Source organism: Nicotiana attenuata, unplaced genomic scaffold, assembly GCF_001879085.1.
Source record: "Nicotiana attenuata strain UT unplaced genomic scaffold, NIATTr2, whole genome shotgun sequence".
Lineage (NCBI taxonomy): Eukaryota > Viridiplantae > Streptophyta > Magnoliopsida > Solanales > Solanaceae > Nicotiana > Nicotiana attenuata.
In genome coordinates this window covers 19,769-37,195 of record NW_017676911.1, presented here as the reverse complement: position 1 = coordinate 37,195, position 17,427 = coordinate 19,769, and the positions used below count along the sequence as shown (strand labels likewise).

Below are 17,427 nucleotides of genomic sequence, written 5' to 3'. Positions count from 1 at the left end.
GCGATTCCTTGGAGGTTTTTGCCAAGTCCTTTGCCAGGTTCATATCCGCTCCAATTCAGTATGCTTTCAATTTTGTTGTTCCACCATTTGTCTTTGTCGAATGCGTTGACCCGCTCGATGTGGTGGTAAGTTTCCCCACCTAATCTTCTTCTTCCTCCAATTGCTGGAATGGTCTGTCGGCTATATATGGGGTTGCTACCGTCACCATGAATGATCACCTCCTCGTGATTCCATTCAAATTTCACTGCCTGATGTAGTGTTGATACCACGGCCCCGGCGGCATGAATCCATGGTCGTCCCAACAGCAGATTGTAAGAAGTTGGCACGTCTATCACTTGAAAATCAACATCAAACCAAGTGGGCCCCATTTGCAAACGTAGGCTAATTTCCCCAATAGTGGACCTCTGAGATCTGTCGAAAGCTTTGACGTTGATGGCCCCATCCTTGATTTCATGCAGCCCTTTTCCCAATGTTCTGAGTGTTACCAGAGGACAAATGTTGAGACTGGACCCCCCATCGACCAGGATCCGTGTGATAAAATAATCCTCGCACTGCACAGTGATGTGCAATGCCTTGTTATGACTCAATCCTTCCGGTGGTAGCTCATCCTCGTGAAAGGTGATTTTATGACTCTCCAACACTTGGCCCACCATGTTCGCCATTTCTCCTCCAGTGATGTTGCTTGGTACATACACCTCACTCAATACCTCCAACAAGGCATTCTTGTGTGCATCGGAACTTTGTAATAAAGCCAAGATAGAAATTTGTGCCGGTGTTTTGTTCAGCTGGTCAATGACCGAGTATTCCTTGGCTTGTATCTTTCTCTAGAGATCACCGGGTCCAGTTTCAATAACGGCTTGTCGGCCAGAGGTGTGCTTACTCGACTCAGCTAAGTGTTCTAGGGTATAAACCCTGCCGGTTCTTGTCATACCCTACGCTGCAACTATTTCTCCGAACTTGGCTTTTCCTTTCCTTCTTGCCTCGGCTGTGTAGTCCCACGGTATAGCTTTTGTGTGGAACGGTGTTACGACTGTTATTGCTACTGGAATAGGCACCCTTGCCTTGGAAGGTAATACAACAACTTCAAAGGGCTCTGGCGCCTTTGGGGACCCAAACTCGACCTCGATTGGTGTTGGTGTCTTTGCGGAGGCTGGTGCTTCAAACTCAAGCGGTATGGACATGTTCACCTCAGCATCTTCAGAAGGCTGAATTTGGACTACAATCGGGTTAAGAATGACCGTTGGTTTCTTTGGATCGTCACCTTCCGTGATCAAACCGATTGATCCTTTGGGATCCTAATCATCTTCTATTTCAATCATATGAACACTTCCACCCTTGTGGTCTGGTAGAGGGTTGTTACGGACAATCGAAGCAGGCTCCTTTGCTACGATGACCTTGTTGTCAATTAAATCCTGGATCTTGTCCTTCAGGGAGCGGCACTCATCAATAGTGTGTCCCTTCATGACAGAATGGTATGCACAGGTTTTGTTTGGGTTAATCCACTGGGAGGGGTGTTCAGGAGTTATGGCAGGGACAGGGGTGACATAACCAGTGGCTTTGAGTCTTTCGTACAGCTGGTCGATTGGTTCGGCAATGGCAGTGTATTGTTTGGGAGGTCTGTGGTCAAAATTTGGTCGGGGTCTAGGAAAGTTTTGGCGAGTAGGAGGTGGTTGAGTGTTGTAGGCTTGGTAGACTTGTGCGGGTTGGGAATATTTGGGTGAAGTGGGTTGGTATGTGGGAGGTGGAGGTGATTGATAGGCAGGTGGTGGAGCTTGGTAGGAAGGTGCGGGGTAATTTGGGGTAGGTTGATATGTAAGAGGGGGTATTGGGTAGGTTTGGTATTTGATTGGGGATTTTGTTCTCTGTGCAACCATCACGGCACTCACATCCCTTTTCTTGGACGTGCCACCAGACTGTAGAGCCTTGTTGGTAGCCTGTAATGCTTCAAAGTTAGTGACCATACCACTTTTAATACCTTCCTCGATCCTCTCCCCTAGCTTGATGATGTCGGAGAATTTCTTGCCTTCAATCAGCATCAACCTTTTGTAGTACTGTGGGTCTTGAGCCCGGACGAAAAACCTGTTCATTTGTTCTTCTTCTAAAGCCAGCCTGACCTTAGCAGCTTCTGATCTCCAACGAGTAACATACTCGCGGAATGTCTCCGTGGGTTTCTTTTTTAAGTTCTGGATATAGATTACATCTGGCGCATTCACCGTGTTGAATCTGAACCTGTCCATGAAATCGGACGCCATACTTACCCAGTTTGACCACTTTTTCGGGTCTTGGCTAATGTACTAAGACAGCGCGTCCCCTTTCAGACTTCTCATAAAGAGTTTCATGCGAACCTTTTCATCCTTTCCTACTCCGACCAGCTTGTCGCAGTATGTCCTCAAATGAATTCTGGGATCCCCGGTGCCATCGAACATTTCGAACTTGGGAGTTTTGTACCCCTCGGGCAGTTCGACATCTGATTGAATGCAAAGGTCTTCATAATTCAGTCCCTCGATCCCCTTGCTTCCTTCAACACCCTGAACTCGGCTAGTCAGCTTCTTGAGTTCTACGGCCAGATTCTTGATAAGAGAGTCTTTGTCATCAGACTCAGGTGCGCTTGAGGCGGGCTAAATGGGGTGTGGTATGGTTTCCACATAGATGGAGGTGTTGTGGTGATGATCATTTGTGGAGTTAAGTGGTTTGGGGATGAGCAGTGGGGTGTTGCTTGAAGTGTGGCATGTGTTGCAGTGGTGATGGGGAGTGGGTTGGTTTTGTGGCTTCGAGATGTTTTGAGGAGGTATGGGATTTTGGGTGTTGGGGAAGCTGATATCCGGGGTAGTGAGGGAAAATGACAAGCTTGCCAAGTTCCAAACTTGGTCCAATTCTTCCTGAAATTTCAATAACTTCTGTTCGAGCTGGGAGGCACTTTCCTTGGAAACCTGAATACCCTGAGAAGTCTCTACCCTTTCAACTGAGCTCTCCTTTCTGATGTTGCTCAAATCTTCCATCTTTCCGTTGTTCTTGTTTTTGATAGGAGGAGGAGGAGGAGGAGGAGGAGGACCCTTGGATCTTGTGGAATATGATGACGATGCCAGAGTGCACGAACTAACCTTTGCGGAGGGGAATAAGCAAAAGTAAAAACAAAAGGTAACAAGTTAGTAGGGATCCTGAGAAGAAAACGTTGCAATATTTAAACACATAGTGTAAGAATATAAATCGTCTCCTAAATTGGGAGCCTCGTTGTGCCCGAGGTAGGCCTAGCGACAAGTAATTTTGGAGAACTTAGAATGCTAAATGCCTCATCTTATTGATAAAAAATAAGACGAATCCCAAAATGACACTAAATAACAGGAAATAAAAGTGTCACTAGTGGCCATAAGCCTTATTACATTTAAAGCAAAGAAAAGACTCCTAACTACTTGGTCCCAGAAGGACCTTCCCCAGACTCGGCATCTTTAGCTCTATCGAACAGCTTCACCAGCTCACGTAGTCCCAGCAGTATAGAGTGACAGCTTCTATGATTTTGTCGTCAGGTTGAATTTCTAAGAGAGACGGTAGGTTTCCCAGGTACTTCCGGACAAGAGTCTGATCTCTGGAATGAAGATCCTTCCACCAGCTTAGCAATTTGGGGTGAATGTGGGTGACCATGCCGAATTTGGGGATTTCCGGCCTCATTTTCTACGAAACAAAAGGTTTGGCCCTTTTTCCCCACCGGACTCGACTATTTAACATCAATAATTAGCATAAAAGCACTTAGTTCTCCAAATAAATGCATAGAACGTGATAATGTCCGTTTGGGTTTCAGGGGACCCCGATGGACTTTTGGATAAGGCTATCTTAAAGAGTTATTATATGGACAACATAACTGACTCGGCTAGGTTTGACCATGATGCATGCACAGTTTAAATAGAGTGAGGTTTCTATGGAGTTTTAGACTGGTACCCTTGAGTGGACAACTCAAGGGGGAAAGGTACAGAACTGTCGACTACACCGCTGATCGACTGGTTTTACCGCAAATATGCCGTTTCCGAATTTAGGGGGTGATAATATAGGAAGAGCGCAACAACTCATTATAAGCGTTGCTATGGTATTTGTTTGGCACGAGTGGAATATGATGTCGAGCATGATTATGCAACAATTAAAGGCATGTTGTCACGTATTTGCACGTTAAAGAAAGCAGTAAATACAACAGTTTTCATGATTTAAGGCAGTAGTAAAGGAAAGCAGTAAAGAAAAGAGGAAAAAAAAGGAGACAAGTCAGTTTTGCAATCGAAAAGAAAATTGAATGCTTAAAAAGAAATAAACGAATAATTGTGCGTGAAGAAGCATAAATTCACAATAAAGGTCTAAAATGGTAAAAGCCTTAATAGGTCCCCAGCGGAGTCGCCATGCTGTCGCGCCCCCTTTTTCCTCCGCGGAAATCGGGTTTGTGACATTTGGGGAGGACAACTCATTCCATTCGGGAATTGGGTTTGATTTAAAGAGTCGACACCTAATGATTTGGGTGCATTAGGACACCAAGGAGGTTTGATTTGAATAACCAGAGATAGGGTAAGGGTTTGAAATTATTCTAAGGGGAAGGTGTTAGGCACCCCTTAGAATCCACTAGTGTGGTTCCCGGCCAGACTATTATTTTGAATTTTGGGTACAATTAACATATAGACAAATAAGGCTCAAATAAGAGGGGATTTTTATCACATAAAGGTTTGAAAGTAAACAAGGTTTGAAATAACAATTAGAAAAGCTGATTTTAAAAAAAATAGTTTAAAATCCTGGAAAGGAAGAATAATGGGAGGGGGGGTCCTAGGTTTATTAATAATATGGATCACCCCACACAATGCCCGGTAATCACTCCTCAATGAGGGGCTACACGTGACATTATCGCGTGGTCATCATATCCATATCTACCCTTCCCACCCCGTTAAGGTATTAAGCGCGGAATGGTCTAGCTTACATATTGCATGCTACTACCCGTCTCAATCCTATCAGTCCCGGGGCATTTAGGACTACTAATCCTAAGGGAGGTAGGGATGTTAGGCTTATTTGTGGTTTTAAAGGCAAAAATTCTAAGGCGACATACAAAACATGTATAGCAAATTGGGGAAAAACACATAACACGCAAAGGCTCAGATATATCCCCTTTAACAAAGAAACACATTTTTAGCATGACTTACACATACTAGTTAAGGTCTGATTAAGCATTAAACATGCGAGAACTTAAAGGTTGAGGCAGACTGATTTATTATATAATTCAGATAAGAAGCCCGAATCAGGCCTGCTTGCTGGTTGTAGCTATTAACAGAAATGGATTTAATTTTACCCTAAGGCTTGCCTAAGTGTTGGACAAGGATCCTATAGGCATGGTATCTACTGAATTACGAACGCATTAACAATAAACTGAATACGTACTGGTTAAAAAGATAGTCAGATTATTAAAGAAAGGCAAGTTTTGACGAAGGTTGTAAGTTCTGCAAATGATGATACATCGTTATTACTGGTTTTAACTCTATGTGCGAATGAAGTGATTCAGATTCAATTAATAGTTCCTATAGACATACTTTCTATGCGTAGTTGGTTTTAAGCCTTTTGTGGATATGGTATAAAAATGCAGAAGACTCGTTTTAAACCTATGAACATGATTTCTAGATGAAAAGATGAATATACAGGATTTGAAAGGTCCTATAGGCATATTTTCTATATGCATATGCAGAATTCAGATTTCCAGATACTTATAGACATAATTTCTAGATGATAATGAATACACAGGATCTAGAAGGGCNNTTGTAATTATTAAAGACTGGTATAATTAATTGATTACCTAATGGTTTGCCTAGGTGAAACCTATAGGCATGATATCTAACAAGGTCAAACATACTGATTTTAAAGAAGATTACTGACTTTAGAAATAAACCAATTCTGCGGATATTAACAACATTATTACTGATTTTAGACTTGCGGATGAATCAGATTTAAACGATTGCTCCTATAGGCATGAATTCTAAGCGTTACTGATTTTAAAACGGTTATGTAAGTGCAGGAATCCTATGAGAATGGTATCTAGGATGCAATTGATTATTCCTTAACCTATGGATTGTTTGCCTAATGACATGTGTATATGCAGAAGTGCAGAAAACTTATAATCATGATTTCTATATGCAGAAGTGCAGAAACTTATAAACATGATTTCTAATGAAATGTATAACTTATAGGCAGGATTTTTAATGCAGTAATGAAACAACTTACAGGCAGGATTTCTAATGCAGTAATGAAGCAACTAATAGGCAGGATTTCAATATGCAGATGCATAAACTTATAGGTCGGATTCCTACATGCAGATGCATAAACTTATAGGCAGGATTTCTATATTTAGATGCATAAGCGAAAACGGGCTGTGTTGCAGAAATAAATACCTAAAGCATGATGTCTACCCACATGCATAACATGAGTGACCCTCCCCTTTTCACTATACACCCCATAAGTTATTACAAATTATTACAACCCGAATGAATCAAGAAAAATAAAAATTACATCATAAATTAAAGTTCCAACCAAGGAAAGCCTAATTCAGACTCCTAGTCTGAAACATGAAATAAACCAACTTCCAAAGATCACATTTCCAAAGCCTTTCTCATCCTTTGGATGTGTCAAAGTTCCAAGGAGCTTCATGAACCCCGGGTAGTGCATACACCCAATTACATTTGCAGGATCAGATTATAGTGCACTGTGGAAGGGCCAGCCCTCAAATGTCCAAGTTCAGAGGGAACTCAAGGTCCCCAAGGCAAGGCTCATAGGAGGGGGCAGAACTTAGAGTCTAAGAATAAGTGTAAGTGCAATAGAGGGGGAATTAGGGAAACCCATGATAAACTAGTGGTCATGCCCAGCAATTAGGATGCTGGCACACCCCTGACCAGCCTGTCAGCTTGAATTTGGGAGTTAGGAACTATTGAAGGTCATATTCAGACCTGGGCAGTAATTTGGATACTGCCAGGCCATGAACTTTAACTCAGCACACAAAAGGGAATGGGGGTATGGGGGATTTATAACAGGCAGTAAACATAAAAGGAAGTAATATACAGAACATGAGCAACAAGGTAGACAGGAATAGGGCAACTGTAAAGTAAACACATAGGGAAAAAGCTGAAATCAAAGTTGAGACATACTAGTTTCAGGGGAAACAAATAAGTAAAAACAGCAGTCTTGAAAAGCCAAGTTGCAAGCAAAACAGTACAAAAGTCTCAGCAGGGAGTAGAGAGTTTGAAAGAGTATTGTGACTAAAAGTATGTGTGTGAGAGTATGCAATTCGTAATGTGAATTGGTTTGTAAGTGTTCAACCGAGGGTTCAAGGTTGTGTCAGTGCAGAAGGGTCGTGCCCCTTTTTATTGTGCAGAAAACAAGTAAGAAAAGGTAAGAAAATAGTTTGCAATCAATCACAAAGAATCTCCCTTCAGCTAAGGGGTTCTGATTTCAAACGGGTAGAAGACAATTAAGGAAAGAAATTTGATTGAAATCTTTTCCAAAGTAACACAAGAAGGGTAAGTACACAGGAGTTATTTAAGGCAAAGTTCAGTGGTACACGGTTTGTGAAAAATAAGGAAAGGGAATCAATCCGACAGCCAGTGAAATCAAAATCACCGGCTTTGTTCGAATGAACCAAGCCAGGAAAAAAGAAAAGAGGGTTCAATTAGAGAAAATCAGTAGCAATCAATCAGACCTTATTAAAAGAAATTCGGAATCAATCAATAGTTAGCAAAACCCTTTTGCAAGAAGAAATCCTCATATATAAAGTACACAGATATCAAACAAGAAAGGGTTGTCATGCTAATTAGAAAAGACAGGCATAGAAAGGTTCAGAATCACAAGCAAAGAGTTTCATATTCAGTTCATAATACTTAGGGTGAGTCTGATAGTCCGGGGTTCCAAAGCAGAACCCTAATCAAAATTGCCAAAGAAACCGCCAAATCCTAGGGTTTCAAATCGAATTAGACATAGAGATGAGAAGGAAAGCCATTGAAACAGACTCAAAGGTCTGTTTCAGAGCCTTATGAGAAACAAAACAGATATGATAGCAGGTTTGAAACAACAAAGAAAGAATGATGATTTAAGAGCATAAAAGAGCATGTTTTAGAAAAGTCGGAACTCAAGCAAGTTCAGAAGAAAAGAGAGGTGGTGTAAACTTAAGCAACAGTAGATGAAACATGCATAGCAAGGACACAAACAGAGTCCAGTAAAGCAAACAAAATCCAAGAACTCAACAGTAAACGCATATAGTAGAAGAGTAAGGAAAACATAACAAGGATTAGCATGTGAGCACAGGAGTAACATGTACAGTAGAAAAAGAAGAAGTAGAAGAACAACACACGCGTAGTAAACAAGAAAACATACGAGCATAATATAGACAAACACACATGAAGGAAAGAACAGAAAGATGTTTGAAAACCCTTTCAGAAACCCTAAATCGAAGAAAATAATTCTGAAAGAAAAGTTTGGGGAAAAACAATTTAGAAGTTCAGTAGAACACAATCGTACCATAGATATAAGAAAATAAACAGAGAAAAAACCTCAAACAGCTTAGGGTTTCGGAGAAACCCTAGAAATGAGAAAGGCTTGGAAAAAATCAGATCTTGAGTCGAAGAGGTCAGGAATCAGGCTCCTGAGGCTTGAATATGCCGGAGCAAAGGCCGGTGAAGCCATAGAACCAAAGATCTGAGAAGATCTGAAAGAGAACCGTCGAGGTCAGCCTTCAAAACCTCAAACACCCAAGGTCCACTGGTGGAGAGGGGTGAGTACGGACCGTCCATGGCCTGAGAAGCCATGGATTCTGGTGAAAACACGTTGAAATAAGGTAGGAGGAGGCTAGGGTTTCGAAGAGTTTTGGAGAGAGTTTGAGAGAGTTTGGGATTCAAAGGCGGCGGGCCAGGTGAGAATGAGGGATTTGTTTTAAAACAAATATACCCCTAGGCAGGATGCCTAGTGGCTAATATATTATAAAGCAGCCGAAAACTTGATCCAAATAGTACAAGGTGTCCAAATCTAAATAAAAAATGTATGAAAATACTAACTACTAGAAATGCTAAGCAATTAAAATAGCTAGCTATTACATCATGAACAACTGACTGCTTCTTCCTCCTGTAGATGTGAGTACTGAAGCAAATAGTCTCTTCCAAGCATGAATAAAGACTGCATATGAATCTGAGCTTGTCACCTACTCACACTGCAAACTCAAGTTGAATACTGTACCCTCATCCCCAGAATGAGTGTGTAAACACACTAATACCACTGAACAATGAAAGCACAATACCAACTGTAACAAAACTAATGAAGAGTGTGACATCCAATACTTGAGTGCTATCCTGAGTGTTAGTTCAAACTTAAACAATATAAAGCTGTAACTTATCCTCATAGCACTGCAGATTTGAACCTCTATATGAATCCCATACATTGAGCTGCTTATTACCTCAGACAATGAGAACAACAATATGCAGTACACCATGCATCTGTCCCTAAGCATTTGATACTGAAGGACACAAAAGCAATAGCAACCAACCAACAATTTCTGCCTATAAATATAACAGATATAAATTGAATTCCTGCAGATGTTTCTGCCTTACCTGTATATGAGGAAATCATTCTGAAAAATGTTAAATCACCCTCAGACTGAGCATGACAGCATGCTGATACCACTGAGTAGTCATCCAACACTTTGCATAGAAATGAGATACACAGTTTTGGCAGTGTATATGATAGCTTATACATCAATCTGGAGCTTTCCTTTTAGCTATTCTAATCCTAAGATTTGGCATCTGAGCTTTATCTAAATTGATTAAAGCTTTTCCTCTAGGTGGAAGTTCATGAAAATAGTGAAAGGTGACTGTACCTGCAAAAGAAAAAACAAGGTTAGCTAAGAAATCTGCAACTGTGTTGCCCTCTCTAAGCACATGCTGAAAGAGTACATTGAATGTACTCTTTATCTCCTTGATCTTCCTCACTTCAACCCCTATACACCATGGAGTCTCCCATTCACCATCTATAATCTTCCTCAACACCAGAAAATCAGTCTCCATTATCAAAGGATGCAGTTGCCTTTCCACACAAAATGCCAGCCCTTCTACAATTGCTTTTGCTTCTGCTACAATGTTGGTTGCCATCCCTATCTCCTTTGCCTTAGCATACACCAAATCTCCTTCATGATTTCTCACACAAAATCCATAGGAGCTAGGACCTGGGTTGCCCCTAGAAGCTCCATCAGTATTACACTTGTACCACCCTTCATATGGAAGCTGCCATGTTACCTTCTTGGTGATTACAAAGGGCTTGTAATTCTCAAAAAATTTGATCATATGAGGCCACATCAGTGGGATATTAGATAGCCAAGGATATCTAACTTTTGCTAGATAGTATAATATTTTGTTCACTTCATGAATCACCCTACTATAGGAGACTGCTCCACCATGCTTCATTGTATTTCTCCTCTTCCAAAGTTCCCATAATATCACAGCTGGTACAGCCTGATACAATGGCTTAAGTTTAGGACAACATTTAGCACTCCACCATGCCCTTACAACCTGATGCACTTCAATCAAATTTATTACCAGACCTGCAGCTTGTATGAATGTCTTCCACACCTTAATTGCTGTCTCACTTGTTAGAAATAAATGCTGGAAAGAATCCTCCTTTGGTGAACTACAACACCAACATCTTGACACTACCATATGTCCCCCTCTTCTCCATATATCATCAGTTGGAACCTTTCCCCTCCAAACTCTCCAAAAGAAGAATGAAATTTTGAATGGCAGGCCCTTAGTCCATATCTTAACAAACTCAGGATTGCTTGGCTCTCTATGTCTTAAGATTCTCCAAGCACTACTAACAGTAAACCTACCTGAAGGAGTAGGCATCCATCTTGGGGTGTCCCAACATTCATTGGCTTCTGCAAAGTGAACCTCTTTTCTAATATGGTCAGCAATATCTGGAGGAAACTTTTGGTCCAGAAGTTGATCATTCCAATACTCCTCCTCTCTCAAATCAGCTACCTCTTGCAATTCGTCATTGATGTGAAAATAGGGAGGTATAACATGGTATAAAGCCCCCAGTCCTGTCCAGTTTTCATGCCACACATTAGTCGATCCTCTATTTATCTCCCATAGGATCTCATGCTCAATTTCTTCTCTTGCCTCTAACTTTTTTCTCCATACATGTGAACCTTCCCTGAATTGAACTACAGTTGGTAGTTCCTTCTAACAGTATTTGTTCCACATAAAGTTAGCCCATAGAGTTTTGGTAGTTCTGAACCTCCACCACAATTTGGCAACAAAGCCTTTGAGACATCAATCAAAGATCTAAAACCTACTCCTCCCTCCTCCTTAGGAAGACATAGGTTCTGCCACTTTGTCCAATGCCTGCTCCTTCCTTCTTCCTTATTGCTCCAGAAAAATCTTGCAAAGGTTTTATGAAGATGCTCCAATACATTATCAGGTGGATCTAGTACTGATAGTATGTGTGTAGGCATACTTTGCAAGACACTGGATATCAATGTTGCCTTTCCTCCATATGATAATAACTTCCCTTTCCAAGAATGTAATTTTTCTTTCACCTTTTGGATCAGATCATTGTAGTACTTCTTTCTCCTTCTTGTATAAAATATTGGACATCCAAGGTAAGTGAAGGGGAAGGTTCCTTTTGTAAATCCTGTGATACTAGCAACTGCATTTGTCATATCTCCTGCTACCTTAGCATGCATATAGTATGAGCTCTTTGACTTGTTAATCAACTGTCCAGAAGTATGCTCGTATTGTGCCAACACATCAACAATCTTCTGTAATGAATAAGGATTAGCAGATGCAAAAATAATTGTATCATCAGCATAGGCAAGGTGGTTCAATGGATCGAACCACTTTGGCATCCCAAAACCTCTAAACTGTTTATCCTCAAATAATTTGTTCAAAGATCTTGACAAAACTTCTGCTGACAATATGAATAAAGCTGGAGATAAAGGATCACCTTGCTTCACACCCCTTGAAGAATGAAAGAAACCAGAAGCTTGACCATTTACCATCACTGAATACCAGTTGTTTGAGATAAGATTCCACACCATGTTAATGAAACATTCTGCAAACCCCATCCTCCTTAGCACATGCATCAAATATTTCCAAGACACCCTATCATATGCCTTAGCCATGTCTAGCTTTATAACTACATTAGCAGGCTTCCCTCTCATCCTTATATCTGTTACAATCTCTTGAGTTAAAAAGATATTCTCAAAAATACTCATCCCCTTAACAAAGCCTGATTGATTTGGAGAGATCAAGGCAGGTAGAATCTTTTCCAATCTATCATGAACAAACCTTGAGAACACTTTATTAATGAAATTACTTAGACTAATAGGTCTAAGATATGAGAACGTTTGGACTCTAGGTTTTTTGGGCAGCAATACAAGGTTTGTGTGAGTTATTGACTTAGGCAAAAGACTACCATCAAAGAACAAAGTCAGCAACCTATGTATGTCTTCCCCTACAATGTCCCAACATGTCTTAAAGAACAAACCTGAAAAACCATCAGGACCACTTGCACTCTCACTGCTCAATGCAAAGACTGCTGCTTTCACCTCCTCCCTTGTTGGCAATCTACACAATTCTATATTCTGCTCCCTTGTAACCATTGTAGGCACATTGTTCAAAAGATCAAAGCTTGTAGGGTCATCCTCCTTAGTGAACTGATTCTGAAAGAACTCTACTGCAGCATCTCACGCTGCTGTAGAGTTATGAAATTTCATATGAATTCATTTGAGAATTCATCTGTTGCTTAGCACATACACCTCCCCCTTAATGATGTAGGAAGATGTCTTAAAATTTTAGGTTGTGGACCCCACTTTTGTGGCTTTGTTTTGCCCAAAGATCCCCTAAATAGGCCACCTAGTCTAATGAACCAAGAGTCACTATTACCTAAGCCCTTTGCTGCCATGTTGAGGTCCATTAGGCTTATTCAAAGATGCTAATTAATTAGTTAATCTTCCGCTAAAAATCAATAATTACCCAATTATCCACATAATTAAGAATTATCTCAAATTACTTAAAATACTAATCACTTTTAACATACTTTACATACCTTACCATCATGGTCATGTGGTACCTCGTATGACAGTCATTCATGTGGGGGGATTATTGGGCTTTTTAAGCTTGTTTTAGCTTAAAAGAGGGTGAATGGGAAATGGAGGGAAAGTGAAATATTTGAGTTCCCCTCCTTGACAAAGGGATATTGTCCCATATTGGAAGAGGAAAAGAATTTTGATGGGTATTTATACAATTGCTCTTCTTCTAGCTCTTAAAGAGTTGAGAAGAACGCAAGCCTCGTGCAGTCGTCATCGTCGCCGCTCGGCTTCGGCTTCGGCTTCGAATTTGGATTCGGATTTGGATTTGGTCAAATGATTGATTGATTAATTTTTTGGACCAAATTTATTTGTTAATATTAAGATTAACATAGTATTATTTTAACAAACACAAATGGCAGCAGCAAATCACACTTAAGTTGTTTGTTTTGTAAGAAAACAATGCAGAAAGGAAGAGCAAAATTCAAAAATTTCGTATGGAAAATCTGAGGGAATGGTCTGCTATTTATAGCCAACAGGTTGGATTTAAATGGAGAGGTGCAACTCTTCAGAAGGTCTGTCATGACTGTACGCGTAAAACGGCCATTACGTAACTGGCTATTTACGCAAAATAAAACAGATCAAAACGCGGAGGAAAATTAATTTTGGATTAAAATAATATTACGTTAATCTTAATATTAACAAATAAATTTGGTCCAAAAAATTAATCAATCAATCATTTGACCGAAGCCGAAGCCGAGCGACAAGATGTAACAACCCGACCGGTCGTTTTGAGCTTTAGCACGCCGTTCAGCAGTTTGAGGCCATGAGCAGCTTCAATTCATGCATTATGACTTGTACGCATGGTCAGAATTAAATTTTGGGAAGTTCGGCGTTGACTTGGAGAGGAAATTCTCATTTCGAAAGCTTTAAGTTGAGAGAATTGACTAGGATTGGATTTCAGAGTAAACGACCTCAGAATCGGGATCTGAAGGTTCCACTAGGTTCGTATGATGATTACGGACTTGGGCGTATGCCCGGATCGGGTTTTGGGTGACCCGGGAGCATTTTTGCGCCTATTGTGGAAGTTAGCATTTTGGATGAAATTTCATAAGTTTGGGTTGAAGTGCATTTCAATGTTATCGATGTCCGTTTGGGATTCCGAGTCTAGGAGTAGCTCCGTATGGTGATTCTGGAGTTGGGAGCGCGATCGGAAGTGAATTCGGATGTCCGTGGAGAATTTTGGAGCCATTTGGCTAAAGATAGAAATTTGAACGTTTTGAGAAGTTTGACCGGAGGTGGACTTTTTGATATCGGGGTCGGAATTCGATTCCGAAAGTTGGAGTAGGTCCATAATGTCGAATATGACTTGTGTGCAAAATTTGAAGTCAATCGGACGTGATTTGATAGGTTTAAACATCGAAAGTAGAAGTTTGAAATTCTAAAGTTCATAAAGCTTGGATTGGGGGGTCGATTCGTGGTTTTAGCGTTGCTTGATATGATTTGAGGCCTCGAGTGGACATTAGCTCTTGAGATTCAATCCAGTCTCCATCACTATTCTGAATCCTTTTCAATTGTAACTTTTGTCTTTTTCCATTAACATGATTCTGGAAAAATCTTGTATTTATGTCCCCCTCTTCAAACCAGCTCATTCCTGCCTTTTGTTTCCAGTATTGTTCTTCTAGACTAAGGTACTTCTTTAGCTCAGCTTGAGCTTGTTCAAGTACTATTCTATTCTCAGTAGATGGATCTTCCTCAAACATCATCTCCTTAATCCTCACCACATCTTCCCTGATAGCTAGTTGCTTGAAAATATCACCATAGGTTAGCTTGCTCCACTTTGATAGAGCAATCTTAACCCTCTTCAACTTCCGCTTGAACATCAAGAATGGATCCCCTATAAAATCAGCAATCCAGTTCTGCTTCACCACCTCTAGAAAGGATTCATGTTTTGTCCAAAAGTTCAAGAATTTGAAAGGCTTCACAAATTTCATTGCTTCTTCTCCACAGCTCATCAAAAAGGGTGCATGATCTGATCCAACCCTAATAAGATGTTCAACCTCAATTGTAGGAAACAAGTTTTGAAATGGCATGTTCACCAAGATTTTATCAAGTCTTTTAAATATACACTTTTCATTTGGCCTCCCATTCCACCATGTGAATGGACTACCCTTGTAGCCAAGATTAAACAAGCCACAAGAGTTGACACAAAATGCAAAATCTTCATACTCAGGAGGATACACTGGTAGTCCACCTATCTTTTCTTCCTCTCCCATCACTACATTGAAGTCTCCCCCTACTAGCCATGGCAATTCCATATCACTAGCCAAGTAGTACAGATTGTCCCATAACTCCAATCTCTCCAAAGCACAACACTTAGCATATACAAATGTCATCATAATGTATTTCCCAAGATCCTGATGATACACTCTAATGGTCATTTGCTGCTCAGTGTCTTAAGAGATCCCATGCCACCACAGAATCAAAAAATAACCAAATCTTCCCATTCACATTAGAAATTGCAGCTTCCATACCTAGCCTTCTTCTGTATTTGTCTAGAAATTTCTTCTTCTGCATAGGTTCCATAAGTGCTACAATGAAAAAACCATGCTCCTTTTGCATATTTATCACCCTCTGAAAGGCCTGTTGAGTCTTAACAGACCTTATATTCCATATGAGTGTCTTAATCATCATCTTGAAGCTGTAGAAGCTGCCCTTCTAGGCAGGATTCTTGTAGGTTGTAGTGGCTCTTTGGATTGATTTTTCTTCCCTTTTTTCCAACTTCTATTAGCTGTTGTAGGAGACCCCTTCCCTCATCACACCTTTAAAATTTTCTGCAGTTGATTCATCATCTCCTTCCTCCTCAAATTCTTTTTGTTGCTCCACCAATGAGTCCGTAATGTGTTTTGGGACCTGTTGGTATGACTGGATGGGGTCCCGTGGGCCTCGGGTGGATTCCGGGTGGTTAACGGATCAAAAATGGAATTTTGGAAAAGGCTGAAGTTGTTGGTTGCTGGTATAACCGCACCTGCGAGACTTGGACCGTAGGTGCGGAGCCGTAGAAGCGGCCTTCGTGCCGCAGAAGCGGAAATGGACGGCTAGGCTGGGACCGCAGATGCGGTCATTTTGCAGTAGATGCGGGACCGCACCTGCGGAAGGAGAAGCGCAGATGCGGAGGTTGAAGGCTTGGGGGAAGACCGCAGAAGCGGCAAATGGTCCGCACCTGCGGGACTGCAGAAGTGGTCAATAGACTGCAGGTGCGAAAGGACTGGAGGCAGTGAGTGTTTTAAAAATTGGGATTTGGCCATTTTCTCTCATTTTTCTCTTGGCTTGGGCGATTGTTGGAGGGTTTCAAGAGGGGGTTTTCATCATCAATGATAAGGTAAGCTATCCCCACCTATCTTGAGTTAAATACATTGATTATGTACGGATTTGAGCATGAAATTTATAGAAATTTGGGGTTTTGGTAGGAAGACCTAGAAATTTATATTCTTGGAATTTGACCACGATTTGGGGTAAGAAATTGAGAGTAAATCATATATTTGAGTCCGTGGGGTTATGGGTAAACTTGTTCTTCGAAAAATTTAGAAATCCGGGCACGTGGGCCCGAGGGCATTTTTTTCAACTTTCGATCGGGGTTAGGAATTGTTATAAATTGGATTTTAATGAGTAATTGAGCATATATTAATGGATTTATATAATTATTGGCTAGCTTTGGAGCATTTAGCATCGATTCGAGTCTTCGGAAGGGCGTGGAATGCCAGTTATGGATCTTCGGAGCGAGGTGAGTCTCCTTTCTAACCTTGTAAGAGCGAATTGTCCCCATAGGTGAGTTGATTGGTTATGTGATCCTATTTTCGGGGGCTACGTACGCACGAGGTGACGAGAGTCCGTGCGTAGCTACTAGTATGCTTTAGTCCGGGTAGTTTAGGGCCCAAAAGCATGTTTTCTTGTAATACTTGCAACCTTGTTGACAAACCTAAAATGCTTAAAACATATCGAACGTGTAAATGAATTCCTAAAAAAAAGGCTAGATATCATTTCTTGACTTTTAAAAGAGAAACTTGCCTTTCCCTGAATATTTGCTCCTTGATGAATTATTGATTTGATTGTTGAATGTGTTTATCTATTGTGGTACGGGCCGAATGCCTCGGTAGATTAAATAGACGCATCTATGGTTCGCGCCATTCGACCCTCTGGAAGTGCACATTTTAAATATTGTTGGATCGGGCCGTACGTCTTCAGCATGATTTGTGCATGTTTGAATTGTTTGCCTTGGAATTTATTGAAGTGATGTTGTTTCTTCCCGGCTTGAGAATAAAAGTATAAGTGACGAAAAGGAATTTGGAATTTTT

General features: G+C 40.8%; 1 protein-coding gene across 1 annotated transcript; it reads right to left on the bottom strand.

The window, feature by feature from the left end:
- Positions 1 to 9,743: 9,743 nt before the first annotated feature.
- Positions 9,744 to 15,513, bottom strand: LOC109221250. The gene is made up of 4 exons (XM_019385711.1): positions 14,674 to 15,513; positions 12,532 to 12,706; positions 11,339 to 12,273; positions 9,744 to 11,225 (listed from the first exon to the last, which is right to left on the bottom strand). Exons 1-4 carry the CDS (start codon positions 15,511 to 15,513, stop codon positions 9,744 to 9,746), a joined length of 3,432 nt encoding a protein of 1,143 aa, XP_019241256.1.
- Positions 15,514 to 17,427: the final 1,914 nt, after the last annotated feature.

What these genes read in the sequence shown, in the direction of transcription:
- LOC109221250 (XM_019385711.1), bottom strand. Translation starts at nt 15,513, where the DNA reads ATGACCATTAGAGTGTATCATCAGGATCTTGGGAAATACATTATGATG. An exon ending in TGGTCCTGATGGTTTTTCAG is followed by an intron (nt 12,274 to 12,531) that starts GTTTGTTCTTTA and finishes CAAATCAATCAG; the next exon opens with GCTTTGTTAAGGGGATGAGT. An exon ending in TTCCTAAGGAGGAGGGAGGA is followed by an intron (nt 11,226 to 11,338) that starts GTAGGTTTTAGA and finishes AAATACTGTTAG; the next exon opens with AAGGAACTACCAACTGTAGT.